At 60.8% G+C, this 23,841-nt stretch overlaps 1 protein-coding gene across 1 annotated transcript in view; it reads left to right on the top strand.

The window, feature by feature from the left end:
- PHLDB1 (pleckstrin homology like domain family B member 1) overlaps positions 1-23,841 on the top strand; it is a 72,137-nt gene that overhangs the window by 7,679 nt on the left and 40,617 nt on the right. The window contains exons 5-15 of the mRNA XM_044919790.1: positions 7,517-7,642; positions 9,036-10,381; positions 12,757-13,038; positions 13,418-13,558; positions 13,672-13,809; positions 16,844-16,999; positions 20,047-20,157; positions 20,291-20,380; positions 22,234-22,338; positions 23,372-23,512; positions 23,706-23,791. Of these exons, the coding sequence (XP_044775725.1) occupies positions 7,517-7,642; positions 9,036-10,381; positions 12,757-13,038; positions 13,418-13,558; positions 13,672-13,809; positions 16,844-16,999; positions 20,047-20,157; positions 20,291-20,380; positions 22,234-22,338; positions 23,372-23,512; positions 23,706-23,791 (2,722 nt within the window). The remainder of the gene's footprint in view (positions 1-7,516; positions 7,643-9,035; positions 10,382-12,756; positions 13,039-13,417; positions 13,559-13,671; positions 13,810-16,843; positions 17,000-20,046; positions 20,158-20,290; positions 20,381-22,233; positions 22,339-23,371; positions 23,513-23,705; positions 23,792-23,841) is intronic.

Here is a 23,841-nt window from a genome sequence, read left to right as displayed (position 1 = left end):
CAGAGGCATCGGTCTCTGTTAACAGAAGAGCCTGGGCCAGGGGCTGGGGAAGCCTGCTGTGGAGGTTGCCATGGTAACCGCCGGGGCCAGAGCCAGCGGGGTGCTCAGGTGCCTCTGGACGTGCGTCAAGAACATCCCAAATTCCTCTAGCATCCAGATTTGTCTTCAGCCTGCTTTTCTTCTCCGCTCACCTCTTCGGTGGGGGGACGTGGGGGGAGAGGTTCTGATGACCGCATTCAAAGGGCGGGGGGCAGCGGCGGAGTGGTCATTAGTGATGGTTAAGGGAGAGCAGTTGGAGCAACAGTGAGGACAACCCTGGCGGCGTTGCTCCGTGATGCCAAGAGGGAGTCGGTCTGAAAAGACTCAGAGGTGGAGAGGGAGGCCAGTACCCCCCGATGGGGATGGAGCAAAGGTGAGAGCTGAGGACACGCTCACTCAGGGTAAAACACCATTGACAGTAGCTTTGGGGTCATGAATATGGTTACCACCCTGTTCCCCAGAGTCACAGGCCATTCCGTTGTGTCAGGTGGCTCTGAAAACTGGGGCCCCGAGTTCCTATGGTGACCGGGCAGTTTAGGGGTCGGCCCAGGTGGCACTTTGACAGACCAGGTGTGTCTGCCCTGGGCATCCATTTATACAGTGAATCGTCACATTAGGGGAGTGAGCAAAGCAGGCTTGGGGTGGGGGGTAGAGGGGGTTGATGCGAGGCTGGGAGCTGTGGGCCAAGCCTGGCTCTGAGCAGGAGGACTAACGTCCCGCCCCTGTTTCCTGGGGACTCTCTCCTCTTCCCCGCTGGAAGCTCCTTGGCAGTGGAAATCCCACTCATTCTTTTGTTTCCCTCTGTCCTTCTGTTCACATCCCTTAGGCTCTCTTTAGATGCTACTCCCTTCACAGCTGACCCAGGAGACCCAACCTTGCCCTACTCCTTTCTTCCTGCCCTTGGGAGCGTGAGGGGGACATGTGGCTTCAGGGACGCAGGTCCGCCAGTGGCAGCCGCAGCAAGCAGGCCCTTGCCTCTTCTGGGGCTTCAAGTTGTCTGACTCCAGATGAGAGGAAGAACCCCCATAAATTGGGGCTTTGGCTGTGATGCCATCTGGTTCTTGACAGTCCTGTTCAACCTCCAAGAGAACATCGTCCCCAAGATTTGGGTGTGTGGAAGTGAGCTAGAAGAGCAGCAAGGAGAGGGAGGGGCAGAGTTCAAAGAAGGCTAGAGAAAGAGCCCAGCCCTTACTCCCCCAGCCCCAGATCCCTCGCATCCATGGGCAAGAACACGTGTGTTGTGAGCAGGGTGGAGGTACGGATGCTCTGTAGGGCCCTCGTGTGCAGTCTTTCCAGAGCATCATTTAGCTCCCTGAGAAGAGGGAGGGCCTGGGTCAAGATGGAATTCTTAGGCATTTCCTGTGGCCCGGGTGACCCCTAACTCTTCCCCAGCCAAGGGCCCACCCTGCCAAGTATGTACCCTCCCACTCTCTTCTGACCCTAAACCCCCTTCCCTTTGGCTCCCTCCCACTCCCATAGCCTCCTTGTCTGGGCTTGCCTGTCTCAGGAGCTTGGCAGCCCTGGGAGGGGTATGCAGAGGCACAAAGGAGCGGGTGTTCTTCTCCCTAGCACTCCCCCTCTCCTGGGCTCCCGGGAGCTGAGGCTTTCCTTGTCTCATCTCTGGAGCAAGGCACCAAGCCCAGCCCTGCCGGGCCCCACTCCGGACATTCTTGGGAGTGCGTTTCCCTGGAAACTGGGTGGCTCGGGGAGGGGGGTGTGTGTGCATGTGCTATCTCTGTGTGTCTGTGTAACTGGAGTGTGTTTATAGATCTCCGGATGTGTTTGTGACTCTGGGCTTGTGTATCACTGTTTGTGTCTTTCCTTGTGTTTATGGATCAGCGTGTTCACGTGGGGGACGGGGGTGAACTCAGGACTGACGGTACCAAAGGGTCCATGTGTGCAGTCCCAGGTGGGTTTGAGAACTCACTGGCCCCGTGCCTATCTGTGGGCATATGTACAAGAGGATCGTGTTCCCTGTCTTGTTCCCCTGCCCCAGCCTTACAGGAGGACCCTCCTCTTTGAAAAACAGAGGGCTACCCTACAAAGAACAAGGAGCCCGTTCTGGCCCTGCTAGGCCGTCCATAGATGCATCATTCTGGGCACCGTGCCAGCCAGAGGCAACTTGGGGAGGCACATGTCATGAGGAGTAGAGATGGCAGTGACAGGCTCTTCCAGCAGGACCATGCCTGGGCCGGGGGGGGGGGGGGGGGGGGGGGCGGTGGGGGGAGCAGGCAGAAAGCAGACGCCAGCCTTTAGCTTTCGCTAAAGCTGCGGACAGGGCAGCATGGCGTAAGGGAGCCGAGGACGAGCCCGATCCCACCTCCATACCCCGGTGTTCTGGCACATCACCACTGTCCTCTTTTCTACGGAGCAAGATGTAGAGCTGGGAATGTGAGCAAGGAAATAGGAAGGAATCTCAGTCGGCCAGGCTGCCCCACCCTGGGACCACAGCGCCAGACCACATGAAAGCTCTGGGAGGGGACAGACCAGGGGAGGACCCAGAAAGCCACACAGCTCAGGGCCCAGGCTGTCTAGACAGTAGGTCCCCATCCACTCCCAGCATTCGCTGCCAGCCCAGTCTCCACGTCTCCTTCCCTCCCTAAGCCCCTCATTGGTGGGTAGGGGCTTGTATGAAGGCCAGAAGAGGGGGGCTCCCTGGAATGTGGCCGGGGAGCTGGGCTTCCTGGGTAATCCAGCTATCTCCCTCTGGGATCCAGGACACTGAGCCTCTTCCTCTCCCACCCAATTATCAGTTATCCCTTCTGTAAAATGGGAGTGAAGCTTCCAACTGTCCTCTGCTATAAGATAAAGATCAAAAGAAGGAGAGAAAAAGCAAAAGCGTCTAGCTGCTCCCTTCTTTGCGCCTGCCTCCTGCCCTATTTCTCACTGGCGGGCATCCTCCGTGTCTGTCTGGGTCTGTCCAGCTGGCTGTCACAGTTTCCAGACCGATGAATCATTCTTCCTGAGGAGATTTTTTTCTTAAAGTCTTCCCCTATTTTGCATTTAACCCTATATGGTTCTTCCATTTTCCTTCAGAAGGGGAGGTAGATACACGTGTGCGTGTGAGTGTGGAGTATGGCAGTGTGGGTAGGTGTTTAGCAAGGGTGGAGAAATCCTTTCTTTCTCTAAGGAGGTTGGCTTTTGATTTCAGAGTCTCTCCAGGGACTGAGTGAAAGGATGTCTGTGCCTGAAGGAGTGTGTAACTAAGAGGGGTATTATGTGGGTGAGAATAAGCGTGTATAAGAGACAGGGTGTGTTCGGCTGGGCTGTTTGTATGACTCGCTGTGCACAGCCAAGGCAGTGTCTGTGTGACTGGGCAAGTGTTGGTGTGTATCAGAGAACGTGTGTGAGGCATGTGAGCTCTGAGCGTATGGAGTGCATCTGAGAGAAAACAGTGTGTCCCTTAAGGTTCTGGTGTCCAGGGGGCGGGTCTCTGGAACAAGAGGAACTGTCTGGGGCCCGGGCTAGGGGGTGGGTACTCGCCTGGCCCAGAAGCCCAGCCGGCCCCTGGGGGCTCCAGAGACAGGTGGCACTGTGTTTTCCAGATGGGAAGGTGCCTTACTGGGGTGCGAGAGCTCTTCGGAAGACTAGCACAACTGGTGGTGGTGGTTGGGAGGAGGTGGGGTTGGCTTCTGGAGCCCCAGGCGGGTGGGCTGGCTTGGAAGGGGCAGTGCCTTGGTCCAGCCTGGGTGGTGGGGTGAGCTGAGCTGAGCTGCTGGGAGTATGGGGAGCAGGGTGGTGTTTAGGATGGAGAGGGGAGCCAGGCTCAGTGCTGCTCACATTGCACAGAGCACCGCCTAGGCCTGAACTCCCAACCCAGGACTGACCCTGTCACAGTGCCCGCAGAGAGGGCCGGAGCTGGACCTAGTGACCTAGCTGGAGCCCTGGGAGCCATGGAATGTCAGAGCCCAACCTTTGCTGTCAATGAGGACAGCCTCCTCATTCTGTAGATAAGGGATCTGAGGCCAGGGAGTGTGACTGGCCCAAGGTGACCAGCCAGCTGGGTTCGAGGCTGGTCCCTTCCCGGGGCCTCGAGGGAGGCCAGCCACAGAGGGCTCTCAGTGAGACCCTGCTTCTCACTCCTGCCTCCCGACGCTTCACCCTCTGGCCTCTACTTACCTCTTACCTTTCCTTCCGTCACCTCCCCCTGCACCTTTCCTCCCCGTCTCACTTCTGCTCCTGCACCCCGCACTCGGAGTCCCGGGTCTGTCGGCTGGCCGCCCGCATCCTCCCGCCCCGCCCTCTCCATCCCGCTCCCCTCGCCTCTCCTCCATCACTTCCTCTTCCCCTCCTCCTCTCCTTTGTCCCTCCCTCCCTGGCTCCCTTCCCCCGCCGGTGGCCGGCCCGCCCCTCCCCGGGCCCTGGCGGCTGCTGGCTGCCTGGCGGCTAGCTGCTCCGAGCCCGGAGCCCGCGGCGGGAGGTCGGCCCGCGCCCCCTCGCAGGCCCGGGGCGGGCGGGGAGCCTGGAGGGCCCGAGCTAGCGGGGGCCGGCGCTGCGGAGGTCCGGGCTCGGCGGTGAGTCCTCCGCGCCGCCGGCCGCAGCTCCCGGGCAGCGGGCGCCGAGGGGCTGGGGCTGGGGCTGGGGCTGGGGCGGGGGGCTGGGAGGGGCTGGGGGGTTGAGGGCGCGACGGCGGGTCGGCGGGGGGCGGGGTGGCCCGGCTCCCCTGGGGGAGCGGGGGGGATGGGGGCCTGTGAGACTCGATGGTCTGTGTGCCCTGAACATCTGTGAGTGGGAGGTCTGGGCTCGGGGCCACTCGTCGGCCGGCCAGACCTCATCTTCCCCCCGCGCTCGGAAGTCCCCTCCATGGACCCGCCTCCGGAAGGGGTTGAGGGGGCCTGATGAGGATGGGGGAAGCCCGTGCTGGGGCTGAGAGGGGTCTCTGATGGAAGGGCGGGGGCCCTTCCTCGCATCTTCCCCTCACCCCAGCCTCCCTTTGGCCAGTCCATTCTATTTGCGTGGCCCGCTGAACAGTGACTGTCAGTCCGTGAGTGTGGGAGCAGGTCTGCCTGCCTGTGTTTCTGGGAGCGGGTATGTGTGTGAGCTTGTAGGAGAGAGTGTTTGTGTGCGGTGTTCCACCCCCCCCCCCCCGTGTCTCCCAGAGATAGGATCCGCCCTCTCCTTTGCCCTGTTTGTTCTTTTTTTCACCTCCAGATGTGCAGCTTCTCCACCCACCTGCACACACGCACAGCTAGGCCCTGTGCCCCTTTGGGGATGGGGGGCACCGGCCACAACTTTGCCTGGATGAGAAGAGGTTCTTGGGTTTCCTGAGTGGGCTGACCTTTGGAGGTGTGGGGCAGGAGTGGACCGGGAGAGGAGGATACCTCCCAGAAATAGGCTAACCAGGCCCTTGGGGCAGTAGGGACCGGAGTTGGGGCAATGCCTGGGGCCCCTGAGTGCAAATAGAAAGTTAATTTGGGCAGGACTGAGCTGCTCTTGAGTCCTGTTACCCTCCTGCCCGCTCTATTAATACAGATTCAGCTCTGCTGCATCACCTATTTATAGCCCAGAGGCAGCAAGGCCACACCCCCTCTGTGGAGGAGGCTGAGGGGTAGAAGAGGGGGGCAGGGAGCTCTCAGCTACAGAAGCCAGGGCTGGGGGTCTTTGGGTGCCCACAGCCTCCTTGGGTGGGCCTGGCACGATGGGCTGGAATCCACTCAGACTCCCCACCTCAGTCCCAGACTGGGCTATGTGATCAGGCTCCCAATCCTCCCCCACCAAACCCCACCCCACCCCACCCCCATCAATCTAGGATTGAGTGGGTCTGTCTAGACCCTGCGAACTCATCATTAATTAGCTTGTCAAAGGGCTGAAAGGAGGGGGAGGGGCCAGCAGGGCTCTTTCTGAAACAGCTGTGGTTGTAATTAGGTGGAAGTGTGGTTGGCTATTATTTATTCCAGTTATGATTACTCTGGGATCAGCTCCTCTGATTGGCGGCTTGTCGGGGAAGGCTCCCTTCTCTCCTAACCATCCATCAGTCTTTAGAATTGTTGGTGCCCACCCGCTTGGGAGGGCCTCTGGGTGTGCCAGAGCAGTGGGTGGCTTTGCCCACTCTGGTTATCTGCTATGGGCTGCTCAGCCCGCTAGCCCCTTCCCTACCGGCCACGGCGACGCCTAAGGTCCCAGCAGTGGGCTCCTGAGCTTCTCAGTGGGGGGCCTGCCACAGTATCCACGTGGCCTGGATGCCCCTTGCCCTTGTGGCTTGCCTGAGCTGAACTGTCTCAGCGTCCAGGAATGTAGACTTCCCTGCCGGTCTTAGCTCAGACTGGCATGAAGCTTGGGGGGTGCCAAGTGGCACCAGATTGGGTCAGTAGGCTGGGGGCAGGGGCGTGGACAAAGTGGGAGGGTGGTTGTAGAGAGCACCAGGGCGTTGGCGTCTCCCAGCACAGCATCCTTTGCAGGAATCCTGTAGTGTGGCCAGGAGGAGGAGTGCTGTGAGCCAGGCTCAGGCGCCCGTGGGCACACCGGCAGCTGTGCACACTCTTGGTGCCCCTGGCTACATTTTTGGCTCCCACACACCCTCCCCTCTCCATGTAGTCACACTTACTGGGCAGGACTGGGCCTGTGTCTGCTGCCTGGGAATGTGCTTGGCTGAGGTAGGGCCCGTTGGCCCTAGGCTTGGCTAGATTCCAAAGAAGACCAAGGAGCAGGAAGATGGCAGGCCAGAGGGTGTTTTGTCAGAGAGAAAGAGGGTAATGGCTCTCCCCAGGCCACACGATGATAAGGAGGATGATAAGGAGTCTGAGCCAGGAGGCAAAATCTGCTTCCTCCGGGGGCATCTAACTGATTCATGGTTTTCCCCTGTTCCCTCTCTCGGAGCTTTTTTTGATCCTGGAAATTGCTGCCTCTCAGATTGACTTTTCCACCCAAGGGGCAGATAGATGGATCACTGGTGCAGGTTGGGGGAGGGGGACGTGGGTGTCTGTGTTCTCTGAAGAACCCTGTTCACAGGACACCATCACATACGTTGTCTTTTTTTTTTTTTTTTAAGATTTTATTTATTTATTTGAGAGAAAGAATGAGAGTGAGCATGAGATAGGGGAGGGTCAGAGGGAGAAGCAGACTCCCCGCCGAGCAGGGAGCCCGATGTGGGACTCGATCCCAGGACTCCAGGATCATGACCTGAGCCGAAGGCAGTCGCTTAACCAACTGAGCCACCCAGGCGCCCACATATGTTGTCTTATTAACTTTGCAAGGTTTGTGGTATTATCCTCATTTCTCTACTGAGAGAACTGGACTCAGAGGGGAGGTGACTTCACCTGAAGATCTCACCACTAGTAACAAGAGTTAGGACTAGGAGTCCGATCTTGGGACTCACAAACCAGTGCTCTTTCCACTCTGCCCTGTCTTAAGGCGGGGTCAGGTGGGGTCCGTGTAGACCCCGAGTGCAGGCACCAGGGCTCTTTGGAGCCCGCTAGTGCTTTGGGGTGAGGGCTGCCTCAACCCTACCTGCCCTTCTCAGCATTCGCTTTTTCTGTAGGCTGTATGTTGTGCCTGGGCCAGTCCACCTTCCTCCGCTTTAACCACCCAGCCGAAGCCAAGTGGATGAAGAGCATGATTCCGGCCGGGGGCCGGGCCCCAGGGCCCCCCTACAGTCCCGGCTCAGGTAGATGCCCAGTTGGGGCCGGGGGTTGGGTTGGTGGTCCTCCTGGATGGTCTTCCTCCCTGCCCATTCCAGTTATGCTTGCGGTGTCAGGGCAGGACATTACCCACGGTCTGGGCTTGCTGCCACCTGCCATTGGGCCACTGGTGGAGAATGCCAGGCAGTCTGGCTACTGGGAGAGATCCAAGAAGTGCTGCTTGGCTGGGGTTGGGGAATCATGTGCCCCTGGGACAGAGGGCTCTGGCAGCCCCACTGTACTGGAAGATGCCACCTCAGCGTCTGGGACCCTAACCACTAGGTGCCTCTTGTGTCACCACCAGTGAGCCTCATCCTTGACGGTGGCCTTAGGGGGCAGAAGGAAGCCTTAGGTCGAACCCCTGCAGGCGCTGGGGGGTCCCACCTGCTGGTGATTAGGTCCTCGGGCCCTGCCCCTCCCCCAGACTATGCCAGCCCGTTACTCGGCAGAACAGCTGCTGTGAGTGTGGGACTTGTTGAACCCCAGGGGAGAGCTGGTGGTTGTTGCAGGGAACTGGCACCATGCCCCTCAACCCAGCTGCCTAGGGGGTGGGGGAGGGTGGAGACGGCAGGGACGTCAGGTGAGCCCCGCAGGAGCCTGGATTCCCAGTCCACGCCTTGGCTGGCTTTACTCTGCTGTCACCCTCGCCTCGTCATGCCACTCCCGCGGCTGTCCGGGGCAGTGGTTCTAGGGACTTCTGGCTGCTTGGCGAGGCCCGGGGCGGGGCCTAGGCAGGCTCTCACTGCCCTGGCTCAATGGGCTAACAATTGGAGGCACCGAGCTGCCGGTCTGGCTTCCGGGGGCTGCCCAGCTGCGCCGGGCCCTCCCTGCCTCCGGCCGCACAGAATGGCACGGGACACCCCTCTTGCCCAGCGCTGGAGGTTTGGTTTGTGTTTTTTCCCGGGTCTCCGCTGCTGTGCTGGGAGGCCCTCATGTCCTATTAGACTGGACCCCCCCACAACCCCGAACTTCTGGCCAGCTCCACAGCGTGCCCCCGGCCCCTTTACAGAATGTCCATCTGCCCTTCCTGAACGAGAGGGATAGGAGGTTGGGGAAACCAAGGCGGGGGGGCCTCTTCTTGGGGTGAGCCCAGCACCACTAGGCCTAGAAGTGGCTGGCACTGTTAGCAACCCTGTCATAAGCTGGAAAACGTCAAAGCCAGCAAGCAGCGCCAGTCCCCTTCCGTTATAGAAAGGAAGGCAACTGAGGGCAAGTGATTTAAGGTTGCGCAGCGGGTCAGTGGCAGAGAAGCACCCAGATCACCTGGCTCTCCTAGCCTCTGCTAGGAGAAGGCCGGAGAGTGCCCTCACTCTCGTGCATCCTTAGCTCCCAAGGGTTGAAGGCCAGGGCCTGAGGCGTCTTTGCGTTTCCCACCAGCAGGGTCAGAAAGCCTGGTGAATGGCAACCACAGCCCACAGCCGGCAACCCGGGGACCCTCCGCCTGTGCCAGCCACAGTTCCCTGGTGAGCTCTATTGAGAAGGACCTGCAGGAAATCATGGATTCACTGGTGCTAGAGGAGCCTGGAGCTGCAGGCAAAAAGCCTGCCGCGACTTCCCCACTGTCGCCCATGGCTAATGGGGGGCGCTACTTGCTGTCCCCCCCAACCAGCCCTGGCGCCATGTCTGTGGGCTCCAGCTATGAGAATACGTCTCCAGCCTTCTCTCCACTCTCCTCACCAGCTAGCAGCGGAAGCTGTGCCAGCCACTCACCCAGCGGGCAGGAGCCAGCGCCTTCCATGCCCCCGCTGGTACCTGCCCGTTCCTCTAGCTACCATCTGGCCCTGCAGCCCCCACAGTCCCGACCGAGCGGTGCCCGTGCCTCTGAGAGCCCCCGCTTGGGCAGGAAAGGGGGTCACGAGAGGCCTCCCAGTCCTGGCCTCCGAGGTCTGCTGACAGACAGCCCTGCAGCCACTGTCTTGGCGGAGGCCCGCAGAGCCCCCGAGAGCCCCCGGCTGGGTGGACAGCTGCCCGTGGTGGCTATCAGCCTGAGTGAGTACCCAGCTTCCGGGGCCCGAAGCCAACCCACCAGCCTTCCTGGCAGCCCCAAGTTCCAGCCTCCAGTCCCTGCTCCCCGAAACAAGATTGGCACACTCCAGGACCGCCCTCCCAGCCCTTTCCGTGAGCTGCCGGGCACCGAGCGGCTGTTGACAACCAGCCCCTCACGCCAGCTGGTGGGCCGAACATTTTCCGATGGGCCAGCCGCCCGCACCCTGCAGCCTCCCGAGAGTCCCCGCCTGGGCCGGCGGGGCCTGGACAGCATGCGAGAACTCCCTCCGCTGAGCCCGGCTCTGTCCCGACGGGCGCTGTCCCCCATGCCCACCAGGACTGCTCCAGATCCCAAGCTCACCAGAGAAGTGGCAGAGAGTCCCCGGCCCCGGCGCTGGGCCGCCCATGGGGCCTCACCAGAGGACTTCTCACTGACCCTGGGGGCTCGGGGCCGGAGGACACGGAGCCCCTCACCTACGCTTGGAGAGTCCCTGGCACCCCGCAAGGGCAGCTTCAGTGGCAGGCTGAGCCCAGCCTACAGTCTGGGCTCTCTGACTGGGGCTTCGCCCCTCCAGAGCCCCCGCGCCCAGAGGAAGCTGTCCAGTGGGGACTTGCGGGTGCCTGTCACTCGGGAGCGGAAAAATAGCATCACGGAGATCAGTGACAATGAGGACGACCTCCTGGAGTACCACCGGCGGCAGCGCCAAGAACGTCTCTGGGAGCAGGAGATGGAGAGGCTGGTGAGCGGATGCCAGGGAGGCCGCCACCGTCCATGGCGGGGTCCCTGCCAGGGCACGGGCAGGCCAGCTGGCCGAGTGGGAGGGGCCCTTGGAAGGGCCTGGGCTTCTCCAGCTTTTCTACTTCCAGGAGGCACCTTAGTGACCTGTATCTCAGGGGTCTGGTGCCCTGAAGAACTTTGCTTGGAATCTCAAAGGCTTTATTTTAAGTTCACGTTAATCTTGCTTTTCTTCTATAACACGGCATTTGTTTTAATGTATAAATTAAATTTCACGTTATTTACCTGAATATAACAAAGCTCTAGGAAAACGCACCACATTTCTGGTGAGGCCTGGCACCTCTCAGTTGGAGAAGCGGGTCTTAATGAGGAGGCTGAGGCCCAGAGAGGGGAATGGGTGTGTCCGAGGTCACACAGTAGTTTGGGCAGAGCTGGAATTGGAATCTCCTGTCTTTCCAAGGCTCCTTTTTTAGAAGAGCCCCTTGTTCTTTAGAAAAGTTTCTTCTTTCTTTCTTCTTTTTGGTCTTTTGCAAATGGGTGGGAGCTGCTCACCCTGGCCCAGGCAGGATCATCTGGGAAGGTGGGTGGCAGGGAAGGGCGGCCCCTGGCCTGACCCTGGGCGGGACCGTCCGATTGTGATTGTGTGCATCGGCGTGGGTGCACACGTGTGGCTGCATTTGGGGGCCGGGTGTGGCTCTGGGCAGCTGTCCTAGGGACAGCATCTGAGTTGGGCAGGGGCCAGGATTCCCCGGATAGCGCAGGGAGCTCATGGGGGCTCTGGCTGGTGTGTAGACACTCGAGCACATGGACAGGAGAATGGATTGTGAGTAGCACGGGGTTGCTGGGGGGTCCAGGGACCGTGGGATTGGTTTGAGGAGGAGAACCAGAAATGAGGAGGTTTGTCTGGAGAGCTTTTCCGAAGAGGTTGGGACAGCTTTGGGTGAGGTTGAGGGTGCGGGCCAGTGTGTTTGTGTCGCGGATTGGGGGAGAGATGAGGCAGGATCCCCAGTGTTTTCTGTCGCTACATCTTCTTTTCACTGTTGTTGCCTTGGCCTCGAGGAGCGTGCTTGGACCACCCTGGGGGCTCATCCTGTATAGGGAGCAGCGAGTCTGGTGAGAGTCTGGTGAAGGCGGAGTGACGGGCCCAGGCTCCCCACCCCCAGGTGCAAGCACACACCTCACCACCAGCCCTGACCTGCCCCTCCTGCCACTTTAAATCTCAGAGGCTCCCTGCCCTGCCCCTCCCACCTCCCTGCAGGCTGCTTATCTGGGTCCTGGGGCAGGGGCGGGGGCACTGGCCCAGCCTCCTGGGTGCCGGAGGCTCTGTTCCTGGTTTTGTTTTTGACATGGAACTGGGCAGGCAGCAGGAAGGAAGCTGGGTACGTGTCTGGGGTCACGGCCACACTGTGCAGTGAGAGACACCCGAGGTTGAGGTCTGGGACAGGGGGGCTTCAAGGCTGGGGTGCTGTGGATGAGAGAGGGGGCCACAGGTCGGGAGCACGATTGCACCATCCCTCTTTCACTTCATAGGCCCCTGAGAGGTATCTGGCTGGGGCTGTTTGTGGGGAGGGGGGTGGATGAAGTGGCAGCCACTTGGAGCGCTCACAACTGGGCCTGGGCCTTCAAGGTCAGGCAGCGGCTCACCTGGCTGGGAAGACACGGGCGTGCTGCCTGAGAGCACCTTGGAGCTGGGGCCAGCATGAGGAGGACCGTGTCCCAGGTCTGTCTGGCCTGGTGTACGTAGGCCGAGCGCAGCTTTGCGGGAACCTGGGATCCCTAGCTGCCTGTGGGTCTGGTTTCCAGCCCGGTCTGGGTCAGTGCCCACCTGTCTGCACGCTAGGCTGTGTTTATCTGTGTGTGTGCCGGCGTGCGTCCGTGCGCGCCAGGACCTGCCTGTTAATGTAAGCACAGCGCACATGTTGTGTCCTCGCGGGTCAGGACTGGTGTGTGCGGGGTGGGGGGTGGGGGTCCTGTGTACCCTTGTGTCTGTAGATCTCTGTGGGTCCGAGTCAGCATGAGCACCCAAGTGTTTATCAGTGTCTCGTGGTCTTTAGCCTGCTCACCAGTTCGTGTGGCTGGGTGTCCGCAAGGAAGCCCCCTTGGGGACAGAACGAAAAGGGAAAGGAAACTGGGAGATGGGAGGGGTTAGCCATGTGGGCAGGTGGCACAGTGGCTTTGGTTCGTCCCGCCTACTCCTGGGACACCCTCCTTCCCTTTGCTTCCGCAGGCCTTGGGTTTGGGGCTCTCCTGACTTCCTCCTGAGCCCCGAGCACCTGGTGTCCTAGCTCTCCGTCCTGGTGACACGCCGCGCCTGGCTCCAGGTCTGCTGGGACCCGGCCTCCCTCGCCGCTCATGCCCTGCTCTGTGCCCCCTCCCCAGGAACGCCAGCGCCTGGAGACCATCCTGAACCTGTGTGCTGAGTACAGCCGGGCCGACGGGGGGCCCGAGGCCGGGGAGCTGCCCAGCATTGGGGAGGCCGCGGCGGCGTTGGCACTGGCAGCCCGGAGGCCCTCACGGGGCCTTTCAGGGGCCATGGGGGCCTCTGGGCGGGGCGCTGAGGAGCCTGGGGGTGCCCCCCAGCGCCTGTGGGAGTGTGTGGAACGCTCTGACGAGGAGAACCTCAAGGAGGAGTGCAGCAGCACCGAGAGCACCCAGCAGGAGGTGGGGCGGGGTGGGGGGCAGAGGAGGCCGGCGTGGGGGGGCCGAGGCCCGGGGAGGGGGAGGTCGCCAAAGGGGCAGGTTTGGGAGGAGACTGGGGACGTGAGGTGTAGAGGTGAGGCGGTGTTGATGTGGTTCCCAGGCTATGGGTGTGCTTTCTGACGGGCCTTGCCGTGGGGCCTCCTCCGGGCCTGGCGCTCAGGGGTGAACCTCCATTGCCTTTGGCTGAGCTGGTTTTGCTTCCCTTGCGGGGAGGGGAGTTGGCCTCCTCTCTCGGTCTAGCTACCCCTCCCAAGTGCCCTGAGGAACGGGGCTCCATTCCCTGAGTCTGATCATGGAAGGCTCCAGGCGCCCCCAGCTGATGGCTTCTCTCCACCTGCAGCATGAAGATGCACCTGGCGCCAAGCTCCAGGCCGAGGCGCTGGCGCTGGAGGAGGAGCGGGCTCAGGTGCTGGGGCACGTGGAGCAGCTCAAGGTCCGCGTGAAGGAGCTAGAACAGCAGCTGCAGGAGTCGGCCCGGGAGGTGAGCCGTGGGGGCCCTGGCTGCGCTCTTCCCCCCGCCGAGGCAAGGCCTCTGGAGTGGCCTGAGTCCGTCCGCCTTGACTGGCTCTCCCGTGGCCCCGGTGTCACCCCCAGGCTGAAATGGAGCGGGCGTTGCTGCAGGGGGAGAGGGAGGCAGAGCGGGTGCTGCTGCAGAAGGAGCAGAAGGCAATGGACCAGCTGCAGGAGAAGTTGGTGTCCTTGGAGACCGGCATCCAGAAGGAGAGGGACAAGGTAACGCACAGCTGGCCTGGCCTGGGGCTGGCTACCGGTGGCCTGGGGGAGGGGCAGTGCCTCCTCTAGGCCTCTTACCCCTTCCCTCGGCAGCCAGCCTGCAGACCTGGCGGTCCCTGTGTTGCCCAGGAGCAGGGGGCCTTGTCCTCTGTGGAAGGTACCAGCTTGAAGGGCACTGTCAGGGGCTGGTCTGGGGTCTCCTTTGTCTGGGTCTCTGTGCTACCTGTGGGTGCCTGCCATTCCCGGTCCTTCGTGGCCCTTCTAGGCAGTGCCAAAGCTGCTGCTTGGGCAGTGAGCACAGCCTGAGGGACTGGTGCTGGGAAGTGGTTCGGAATTGGGTCCCTCCATCGAGAGAACGCCTCCTGCCCGGCATGCCTCGGGTGCTCAGGATGTGATCTCTGGGAGATGGCCCTCACGTCTCTGCTTCCCCTCAGCCTTCAGGATCTGCAGCCTCCCATCCCAGGTGGTCCCAGCTCCCACCCCCGCCCCTTTCAGATCCCGTGCCAGCCTGCAGGGGGCGCTCCGTCCCACAGGGGCCGTGCCCGCCAGGCCCGAGATGCCCAACAACGTGCCAAAAGCTCTGGAGTGTGGAGCTGGGCCACCTCTTTCTGGACTTGAAGTATTTTTTCCAAGAATTAATTTTCCTGAATTTTTTTGAGAGTGTCTTCCTCCTCCTTAAAAATTCTTTGACATCCCCCCATTTTGTTTTTGGAGCTTTGGCTCTGGCCCCCAAAACCACACTCCCAAATTCTGTGCCAAATTAACTCCACGCTTACCAACCAGGCCTGCACTAACGCCCCCTCTAATCACTGTCCTGGGCTCTCCGCATGCCCCTAACTGCCAGTGCCACCCAGGCAGGGCTGAGCCACGCCTGCTTTCGTACTAACTCCAGGGGCACCACCGTGGCCCTTGACCTCTCCCCGTCTAATTCTGCCTCCTTCCTTTCTTGGTGTGGGACTCCAGGGTTTTGATCAGAAAGGAATGGACAGGGGGCACAGCTCAACTTTACTCAATGGTGCATTGGCAGGAGGGGTCAAGGTTGGGGGAAATGCCTAGCCGGGGTGCTTCTCAGCCTGAAGAGTGCCCCCCATTTGGAAGAGTCCCGGGTGCCACCTCCATACAGCAGGGAGAAGCCGGCTGTCCTCTAGCCATCTGCCTCCCTTCCCTCTGTTGCTTTCGGAGCTGAGGGGTCTGGAGGTGCAGCTGGGGTGGCATGGCCTGGGGAGGGTTTGGACGGGTTCTCTCTGCCACACTGTGGCTGCCCTTCCCAGCTTCCCCCCTGGGGTTTCCCAAGCTCAGATACCCTAGCCGGAGGGTGGGAATGAGTAGGCCTCTCCCCTTCTCCCACCCCTGAGCCATCGGGAACGTAGGGTGTTGTAAAGGCTGAGTCCAATGAGGGGGAGGTTCTTGGACCCCAGGAACTGGCCTGATTGGGTCCTCCTCTCCCTGGATTGGGGGGGGTGGGTCGGGGGAGGGCGGGGCAGGATTTCTCATAGGGACTTACTTCAAGTAAGCTCAGCATTTCAGAGGGAAGCTGCCTAACTTCCTTTCTCACTGACCTGGCATCGCCTGGAAGTCAGGACAGTGCCTTCTCTCTGAGCCCAGTTATTTGAGGTGGTGGTGGGGGGTGGGGGTGGTGGCCGTGGGGAAGGTTCACTTGGCTTTCCTCCCCAGCCCACGGCCCCACTCTGGTTTTGGAATCAGTAATCATAGTTTCTCCTCTGCCTGTCCTTCGGAGGGGTGACTCACCAGCTCCTCCCCTTGTCCCCCTTCCCGCCCTCGGAGGTGTCATCTCGCCCCAGACAGAGCTATCCACCTCCTCTCTGTACCCACTCCTGGGGCTCCTGTTGCCATGGCAACGGCCTAACTAATTGCAACCCTCTCCTGCTGGAGTTCAGCCTGCAGCACCAGCCCCCCACCTCCACCCTGGGCAGGAGGGAGGGAGGCCCTGGGAGTCGGGCTGGGGTCCTGCCGCTGCACTGACTGCCCGGAGCTTTAACATCTCCAGCTTTGAGTCACTCCCGGCCCCTGCACTTAACCCTCGCCGGCTCTACCCTTTGCCCCAGGGTGAAATGTTGGTCTCCAGGCGGTGGAAGAGGGGGAGAAGCAGGGGCCAGAGGCTGGGCGTCTGTGATGGGGAAGCAGCTTCGGCCTTGATGGGTTTGGAGAGAAGACAGAGGGCTTTTCTTAGGACCTCCCCAGTTTCTAGTCCAGAGGACTCCAAGAGACCAAAATTTCTGCCCAAGACCCTCCCGTCTGGCTGTCGTACACGGCCCCCTGCACCTGCGAGTGTCCTGCGCCTCTCCCGTGCTTCACCCCTCCCACACGCCTTCCCCCTCTCTCTTCTTCTCTCCTCTCCCGCTTATTCTCCTCTGTTCTTCCTCGGCTTCTTCCCCCCACCGCCCTGCCGCTCCCCGGCTCTGGCTCTCTCCCTCCCTGGCCGCCCCCCCCATGGCCGCCGCTGCCCGCGGGCCGGAGTTGAGGAGTGTGTGTTCTGTTTCTCCCCTGTGCCCGCCCTCCCCCCCCCTCCCGCCGACCAGGAGAGGGCGGAGCTGGCCGCGGGACGGAGGCACCTGGAGGCCCGCCAGGCGCTCTACGCCGAGCTCCAGACGCAGCTCGATAACTGCCCCGAGTCAGTGCGGGAACAGTTACAGGAGCAGCTGAGAAGGGTCAGTTTCACCAGCCCCCCTTCCCTGGCCCCCGAGGGCCACCCACCCAGAAGAGAGGAGAGCGGTGGGACGGGACCACCTGGGCCCTGCAGTACCTGCCGGACACCAGGGTCGGTGCTGTGGCTTGGAGGGGACCGGGAAGGATGGGGGGAGCGCTTTTCTCCTTTCTGCTACTCCAGGCACTGATGCTCCGCGCAAGGGGCAAACCCAAGCAGAGGAAAGGGGGTTGGGCGGGGGCAGGTCCCTTCCCCGATTTCCCTGGGGCCAGCCCTCAGAACTCCCCCGCCCCCCTCTGTGGCCTGGCCTTCCAGGCCCAGAGTGGTATCCCGAGCACTGCCCGACCCCCTCTGTCACTGTCGTTCAAGGAGGCCGAGGCCCTGGAGACGGAGACAAAGCTGTTTGAGGACTTGGAGTTCCAGCAGCTGGAGCAGGAGAGCCGCGTGGAGGAGGAGCGGGAGCTGGCCGGCCAGGGGCTGCTCCGGAGCCAGGCCGAGCTGCTTCGCAGCATCACCAAGAGGAAGGTGCGCGCCGCCCCATCCCCTGCTCAGAGCCAGCGGGGAGGTTGGAGGCCAATGAGTTGGATCCCAGCTGATGACCCCCTAAAAGCTAACTTTACCTTTCTGAGCCTCAGTCTCCCTCTCTGCAAACCAAGAGCAGGCTGTCAAGAGAATGAAGCAGGACGGCGTGTGTGAGGACAGCATGGGCCCTGAGGGTAGTCTGAGGGCGCTGGGCGGACGGCAGGGGCTGTTAGTGAGTGTGGGCTCCCAGTGGAGAGTGGACAGGGCTCCCGTTCGGAGTCGGCCCTGGTGGGCAGAGAAATGAAAGGTGGAGATGGGGGAGGAGGAGGCTGGGGGGAGGCTTGCTGCTCGTGTAGATCTGTCTGTCTGGTGGACGTGCTGGGAAACGTACAAGGTGCTGAGGTCTGGATATAGAGCCAACCGGTGGTCCTAGAAAGGGCATCCCCTAGGCTCCAGCTGTGGCTCAGCCTTAGCTAAGCCAGAAAACAAGGGGATTGTGTATGGTATCCTCACCGGTTCTGGAGCTCCAGATGCGGTGATCCTCTGCTCCTGACCTCAGCCAGCCCAGGACAGGGTGTGTGTGTGTATGTGAGGGTGGGGAGTACATTTGGGAGGAGGCTTGTGTTAAGTCGGGGAGGAGAAGAGGGAGGATGGTCCAGCAGCTCACGTGCCTGCGACGGCTGGAGTGAGTGGGTGGGAGGTGAGGGCAGTGAGATCAGGGGAGGGGTGTTGAAAAGTGGTGGCTGGGGTCTCGAAGGCTAGCCTGAGTCTGGTGGTATGTGGGGAGCTGCTGGCCCTCCCCCTGCGTCTGGATCCCTTGCCCCTCTCCCTGAGTTTCTCTGCCTTACAAATGCATCCGCTTCCAGATGCGAGACAGATGGAAGGAAGGAAGCAAGCTAGCATTGCCCAAGCACGTGGGTGTGTGCCAGGAGGCTTTCTTGGGTTATCTTATGCCAACCTTATGATGCTCTCACAGGCGAGTGCTCTTATCCTCATTTTATAGACAAGAAAACGAGGGCTCAGAGAAGCTACGTATCTGCCCCACACCTCTCGGCTTACAAGCTTCAGAGTCAGCATTGGACCCCAGGCCCGCCTGGCCCCAAAGTATCTGTTCCTTATGCTGTACTGCCCTGGGGCCAGGGGCTGGCACTTCTCCAGCCTCTTCCTCTTCCCTTTGGAGAGGATGCAGCCGGGAGCCCTAGATCAGCTCATCCCATCCCTTTGAGGTTCTGGTGGGTGTAAGCTCCAGGGAGTTTGGGAGGGGTCAGTAGGATTGGACTCCTGTTCTCTCCTCCCCATGCCCACCCTGGCTCCTAGGAACCGAGCTGAGCCACTGGGACCCTGGGGGGTCACATTCTTTCCCTTGCTTTCTCCTGAGCCTGCTCAGCCTCCCCTCCTCCCTCAGCTCCCAGTGTCCCAACCATGCCAAGCTGCATCTGCCCTGGTGTCTGGTGCTCCCGTCTCCACTGTGATCCAGAGTGGTTCAGAGTCCTGGTTTTGGAGTCCCAACAGATTTGGTTCTAATCCCAGCTCTAGCACTCATTAGCTCCTAAATATGTCAGTGTTCTTCTTTTTTTTTTTTTTAAGATTTTATTCATTTATTTATTTATTTGAGAAAGAGTGTGGGCACATGCGCACTCAAGTGAGGGGAGGGGCAAAGGGAGAGGGAGAAGCAGACTCCCCGCTGAGCAGGGAACCTCACATGGGGCTTGGTCCCAGGACCCTGAGATCATGACCTGAGCCGAAGGCAGATGCTTAACCAACTGAGCCACCCAGGTGCCCCTATGTCAGTGTTCCTATCTGTAAAATGGGCATAAAGGTACCTGCCTCAAAAGAGGATTAAATGAGGTAACAAATGCAAAGCATTTAGCAGAGTTCTTGAGTACTAACAGGTTCTCAATAAACAGCAGATTTTGCTGTGGGGATTACCCCTCGGGCTGACCCCAGATCTAGGACAGCTCCCTTCTTCCCTCCCTCCTTGCTCACGTCTTACTCTTAAAGGTGGTGGTTTAAGGCCACTTCTTTCAGGAAGCCCTCCTAGGATTAACCCAGCCCATTTTTTCCCCCATCCCCCATCCTTCTCTCTCACGTTATTCTCTTTTCATTTCCTTTTAGCACATGGTTGTTGAGCCAAGCACTGTGCTAAGCTCTACTGGGGATATGGAGGCAGAATCTAAGACACTGACCCTGCCCTTGGATCGGACAGCCTGGGCAGGGTGGTGATGGAGACACATGTTCATAAGTACCCGTAGTATGAGGCAGAGGGCGCTACAGAGTCATCTGAGCACAGAGGGAGGAGCAGAGAAATTGAGTGGTGATTGAGGAAGGTGTTGGGAGAGAAGGTCTTGGAGGATAAGTGAGCCCTCGGTGGTGGAAGGTCGGGGCCGCTCTCCCGGGCTAAGGGGGCGGTGTTAGAAAGGCCTGAGAGCATGCAGCTTCGCAGCTTGCTGTACCCCGCGGCCAGGCCTGGGGGGACTCGGTGGGGGCCCCGTTCCAGGAGCCCTCAAATGCCGGCTTCGGAGTCCCTGCTCTGGCCTGTGAGTAATGGGGAGTCACTCAAAGATTTTGAGGAGAGGAGTCATCTAATCTTACTGGTGAATTTTTAAAAAATTATTCAAGTAATATGTATATATTTTTAGAAGGGTTCGAAAATTCAGATAAGCAAACAAAAACAAACCTCCAAGGCCATTTTAAGAAGGTATCTGTGGCAGTGTGGAGCCCACCAGACAGTCGAGAGAGTGGGAGCGGGAGGCTGGTGAGGAGGTCCCGGCCGGGAAGGCAGCAGACTTGGGGGGGTGGCGGTGGGGGCGGGGCAGGTGGGGAATTCTTCACTGCACCCTGGGTTCTGGACTCGCTGACGGCAGGGCACAGGAGTTGCTGGTTGAGGGAGGGCTGAGGGGAGGAACTGACCGTAGTTGCCTGTTTTCCCCGGGGTGAGTGGAAGCCAAGCAGAAGGGCTGGTTGATGACCTCCGCCCAAGCCACGGGTCTTCCCGTGGGCTCAGCCCTGTTGTCTCCCAGGCCTGACTGACTGGCCCCCCTCTCCTCCAGGAGCGCCTGGCAATCCTGGACAGCCAGGCGGGGCAGATCCGGGCCCAGGCAGTGCAAGAGTCGGAGCGCCTGGCAAGGGACAAGAACGCTTCCCTGCAGCTGCTGCAGAAGGTAGCCCAGGCGGGGTGGGCTGGGGCGCGATGGTGGGAGACGTGTGTGGAGGCCAGGCGGGACCCGCTTCCCTTGGTCCTCCCCCGTGCCGTCACCCCCACCCCGTGCTGACTTGGCCCCTTGGGGCTTGTAGGAGAAGGAGAGACTGACTGTGCTGGAGGGGAGATACCACTCACTCACAGGAGGCCGGTCCTTCCCGAAGACCACATCCACCCTCAAAGAGGTAACGAACGTTCTGGGCTTGGCCCTAGCTTCAGGCCCAGCGGGTCTCTTGGGAGGCTCTGGAGCCACATGGGGCACCTTCGCCCCTGAGGTTGAGTATGGGGACATTTTCCCGAACTGGAGAGGTCTGAGTAGGAATGGCCCTGAGGTCTGGGATTTGACCCTCTGTGGCCACCAGCTGCTGCTTTTCAGATACCTTTCTGGCTCGGAGGAGCTTACTGATGCTGCCAATTTGGGTGATTAAATACATCTGGGGGATTCAGGAGGCATGAGTGGGGAGGACAGGCAGCTCAGAGGTTTGGTAAGGGCTAGGGCTGGGTAGATTCCCCTTGAGGGGGGGCACAGGAATCTAGGGGTCCTGACCTTGGAGCTCCTTGGGCTTCAGTCTAGAGCTATGCTCTTGGCTGAGAAGTGGGCTCTGACGTCCCTTAAGCCGTTCTTTCCCGAGTCTTTGCATGCTTGAGGTGTAAGTTCCAACCAGGATGTGCCCCAGGTCCCAAGCTCTTTACCTGCCTCACTGCACAAGCAACTGAGGCCTGGGGCGGGGTGGCTGGGCTGCGTGAGGGGAGAGGCCCCTCACCATGTACCCTCTCTGTAGGCTGAACTGCTCATCTCCGAGTCCTCAGAGATGGGGCTGGGATCTGCAACTCTGGTCCCTTTCCCAGGGTCTTCTGAGCCTGGGGCCTCCTCTGTCCCCCTAACCCCACCTGCTTCCACTCAGCTCAGCCCCAAAGCACAAGAGGTAATCACAGCTAACTGCCTGCCCTGCTGTGCCCACTGCCTGCCTGCTTGCTGAGCTCCTGCCTACAGCTTCCCCCACGGGCCCAGCTGAAGGGCGCGTGGCCATTACCCTTTGGCCAGAGTTTGTGAGAGTGTGAGTGTGTGTGCCACCCTGCTGTTCCGGAGAGGGCCTGCGCAGCCCGTGCAAAACCAGAGCACCGATTTGCATATTAATTTGCACATGTTCTGCATGCCATTCATCAGTTCTCACAACCCACTGGATCCTCCAGCTCATTTTCCTTTTCCCTGAGCCCTGGAGGACAGTTGCCCTCTGGAGCTAGGCCAGGCTGGGGCTCCCTCTGGATAGGGCAGGCTCAGGCTCTTGTGCACTCAGCAGCATTTTGGATGCCTGCCATGCCTGGGACACCTAGATAAGCTCCGGGGTCTAAGGATATGCTCAGGGACTATGCCAGGCCCTGTCCTCCCACCCCACAAGCTAATGTGCTAGTATCTCTCTCCAAGTACTAACCCATGGGCACTGGGCCCATTTTTCTACTTGGGCTTTGAGCTGTTTCCTGCTAAGGTCTCTCTCTCTCAGAGCCCATCTAGCTCACTCCCTAGTGGTGTCTCCATCCCACCCCTTCCAGCTCCTGCCCCAGCAGATGGGGTGCGAGGAGATGCTCGGGAATGGTGGCTGGTACTCCATGGACGCATGTGTGTGCCCCACTGGGGATGCCCAAGATGTCAGAGACAGAAGGGTTGTCTGGGAGCCGGGTCCTGATCTTCAGTGGACTCTTGGAAGGCCTTCCCTCGGCTTCTCCTGTCCCCAACCCAGAGCAAACCCAGGGGTGGGCCTTCAGGGTCTGCCTGGATGGCAAGGCAGCTTCAAAAGGTAGAGGTCAAGAAGAGCCTTCAGACTGTTCTGCCTGCCCTTTTCTGGTCCTCCCTTCCCCCCACCCTGCCCACAACAGCTGTCTCCGGCCATGGTGGGCAGCTGAGCTCCCCACCCCTGCTCTGGATCTTGTATTGAATGGAGTGGTGGCCCTAAGGCATGGAGTTTGGGTGTTGGGTACCTGGTTGTACCCTGTTAACCTCTTCTCTGCACATCCCTCCCCCTCCCACCGGGCACCCTAGGAGTATGTGAGCCTGGCAGAGGTTCTCCAGCTGTGCTTCCGCTTGGACCCCCATGCTTCTGCCACCTCCCCCAGCGTGCTCGCCCAGGCCCTGCCTGACAGTGAGGTACCAGCCACGGAGGGAGCCCACCTGGGCCTCCTCGTGGGTGCCCAGATGGTGCCTCAGGCCTGGGTGGGGCTTGGGGGACGACAGGGTCTGTCTCCAGCGGTGAGGGAGAAGAGCAGCGGGCATAAGGGGGGTGGGGACTGGTTTCTTCTCTTCCCGGGGGCCTCGGGCGCTGCAGCTCCTGACGGCTCAGCGAGGGGCAGGCCTTCTGCTGTGGCGCCAGGGCGTCCTACTGAGAGGACTCGCCTTCCCGGGCTGTGCAAGGCTCTGCTGCTCTTCGCTTCCTAGGATTACCCTTCCCTTGCCCACGGGCAGGGCCATCTCTTGGGTCGCAGCTCCATTAACCTCTTGTATTCCCTCCCGCATCCTGGCCTTCCCCCAAGTACGTGACGCTTGAGCAGCTAAAGGCGATGTGGGGCGCCTCGCCCGTGCCCACAAACCCTGCGCCAGGCCTGCCTTTCTGGGCCTCTGCCTCCCGGCACCTGGTTCCCACCACCTGCCTTCCTCCCGTGCTGCCCTCTTCCTCCTCCTCCGCTTCTCTCACGCCTTCACCCAAGGTTGGTGGTCTGTGTGTTCCTGCCACCCCCAGCCCACGGCTGGTGTGGCTGTGCGTGTGCGTGCATGCGTGCGTGCGTGTGCGTGCGTGCGCGTGCGTGCGTGCGCGCGCCGCCCCGGCTTCCCGGCTTCGGAGCTTCAGGACGGCGCAGGCCAGCCCAGGCCAGCCCTGGAGTGCATAGTGCCTGTGGGCGGCGGCGGCCGCCGCCAGCATCAGGGCTGGCGGAGCGCGAGTCTCCGGTCTGGGAGTTGTGTCCTGACTGTTCCTCTTTGCCCTCGGCGTGTTCGCAGCAACTGTTCTCTCACTGTTTTTCTCCTCCTTCTCTCTATGCTGTCCTTTCTCCCTTCCTCCCTTCCCTTCCCCCTCACCTTCCTGCTTCCCCCTTCATTGAGGCCTTCCTTTACTCTTCCTCCAACCTGCCCCTCCCCGCTCCCTCCCCGCCTGCTCTCCACGCCCGCTCCCCACGCCCCACTCCAGATGGAGGAGCTGCTTATCCCTGCCGTAGACTTAGAGCAGTGGTACCAGGAGCTGATGGCCGGGCTGGGGACCGGCCCCGCGGCGGCCTCCCCGCGCTCCTCTCCCCCGCCTCTGCCCGCCAAAGCTTCCCGGCAGCTGCAGGTAACCCCTCTCCCCCTGCCCGCCCCTCCCCGAGCCCTGCTCCTCTCTGCTCTGGGTACCTCCTGCTGGTCCAGCAGTCACATAGCGCCACCTTAGATGGGGGGGCGGGGGTGGCAGTCAGCCGAGTCAGGGCAGAAAGGGGCCTCTGGGCCCTGAGGTCTCCTCACGGGCAGCGTCCTGGCCCTTTGGGCAGCTGGAGGGCCAGCCTCTGATCCACCGATGGCTTAGAGGATTGCCGGTCCAGCGGAAGGGCCTTCCCGAGGTAGGGACCAGGGTGGGGTGGGTCTGGTGCCTCGTGCTAGGGCAGACCACCGCTCCGCTCTGTCCCC

The sequence above is a fragment of the Neomonachus schauinslandi genome, chromosome 11 (genome assembly GCF_002201575.2).
Source record: "Neomonachus schauinslandi chromosome 11, ASM220157v2, whole genome shotgun sequence".
NCBI classification, from domain to species: Eukaryota; Metazoa; Chordata; class Mammalia; order Carnivora; family Phocidae; genus Neomonachus; species Neomonachus schauinslandi.
This window is presented reverse-complemented; position numbering and strand designations above follow the sequence as displayed.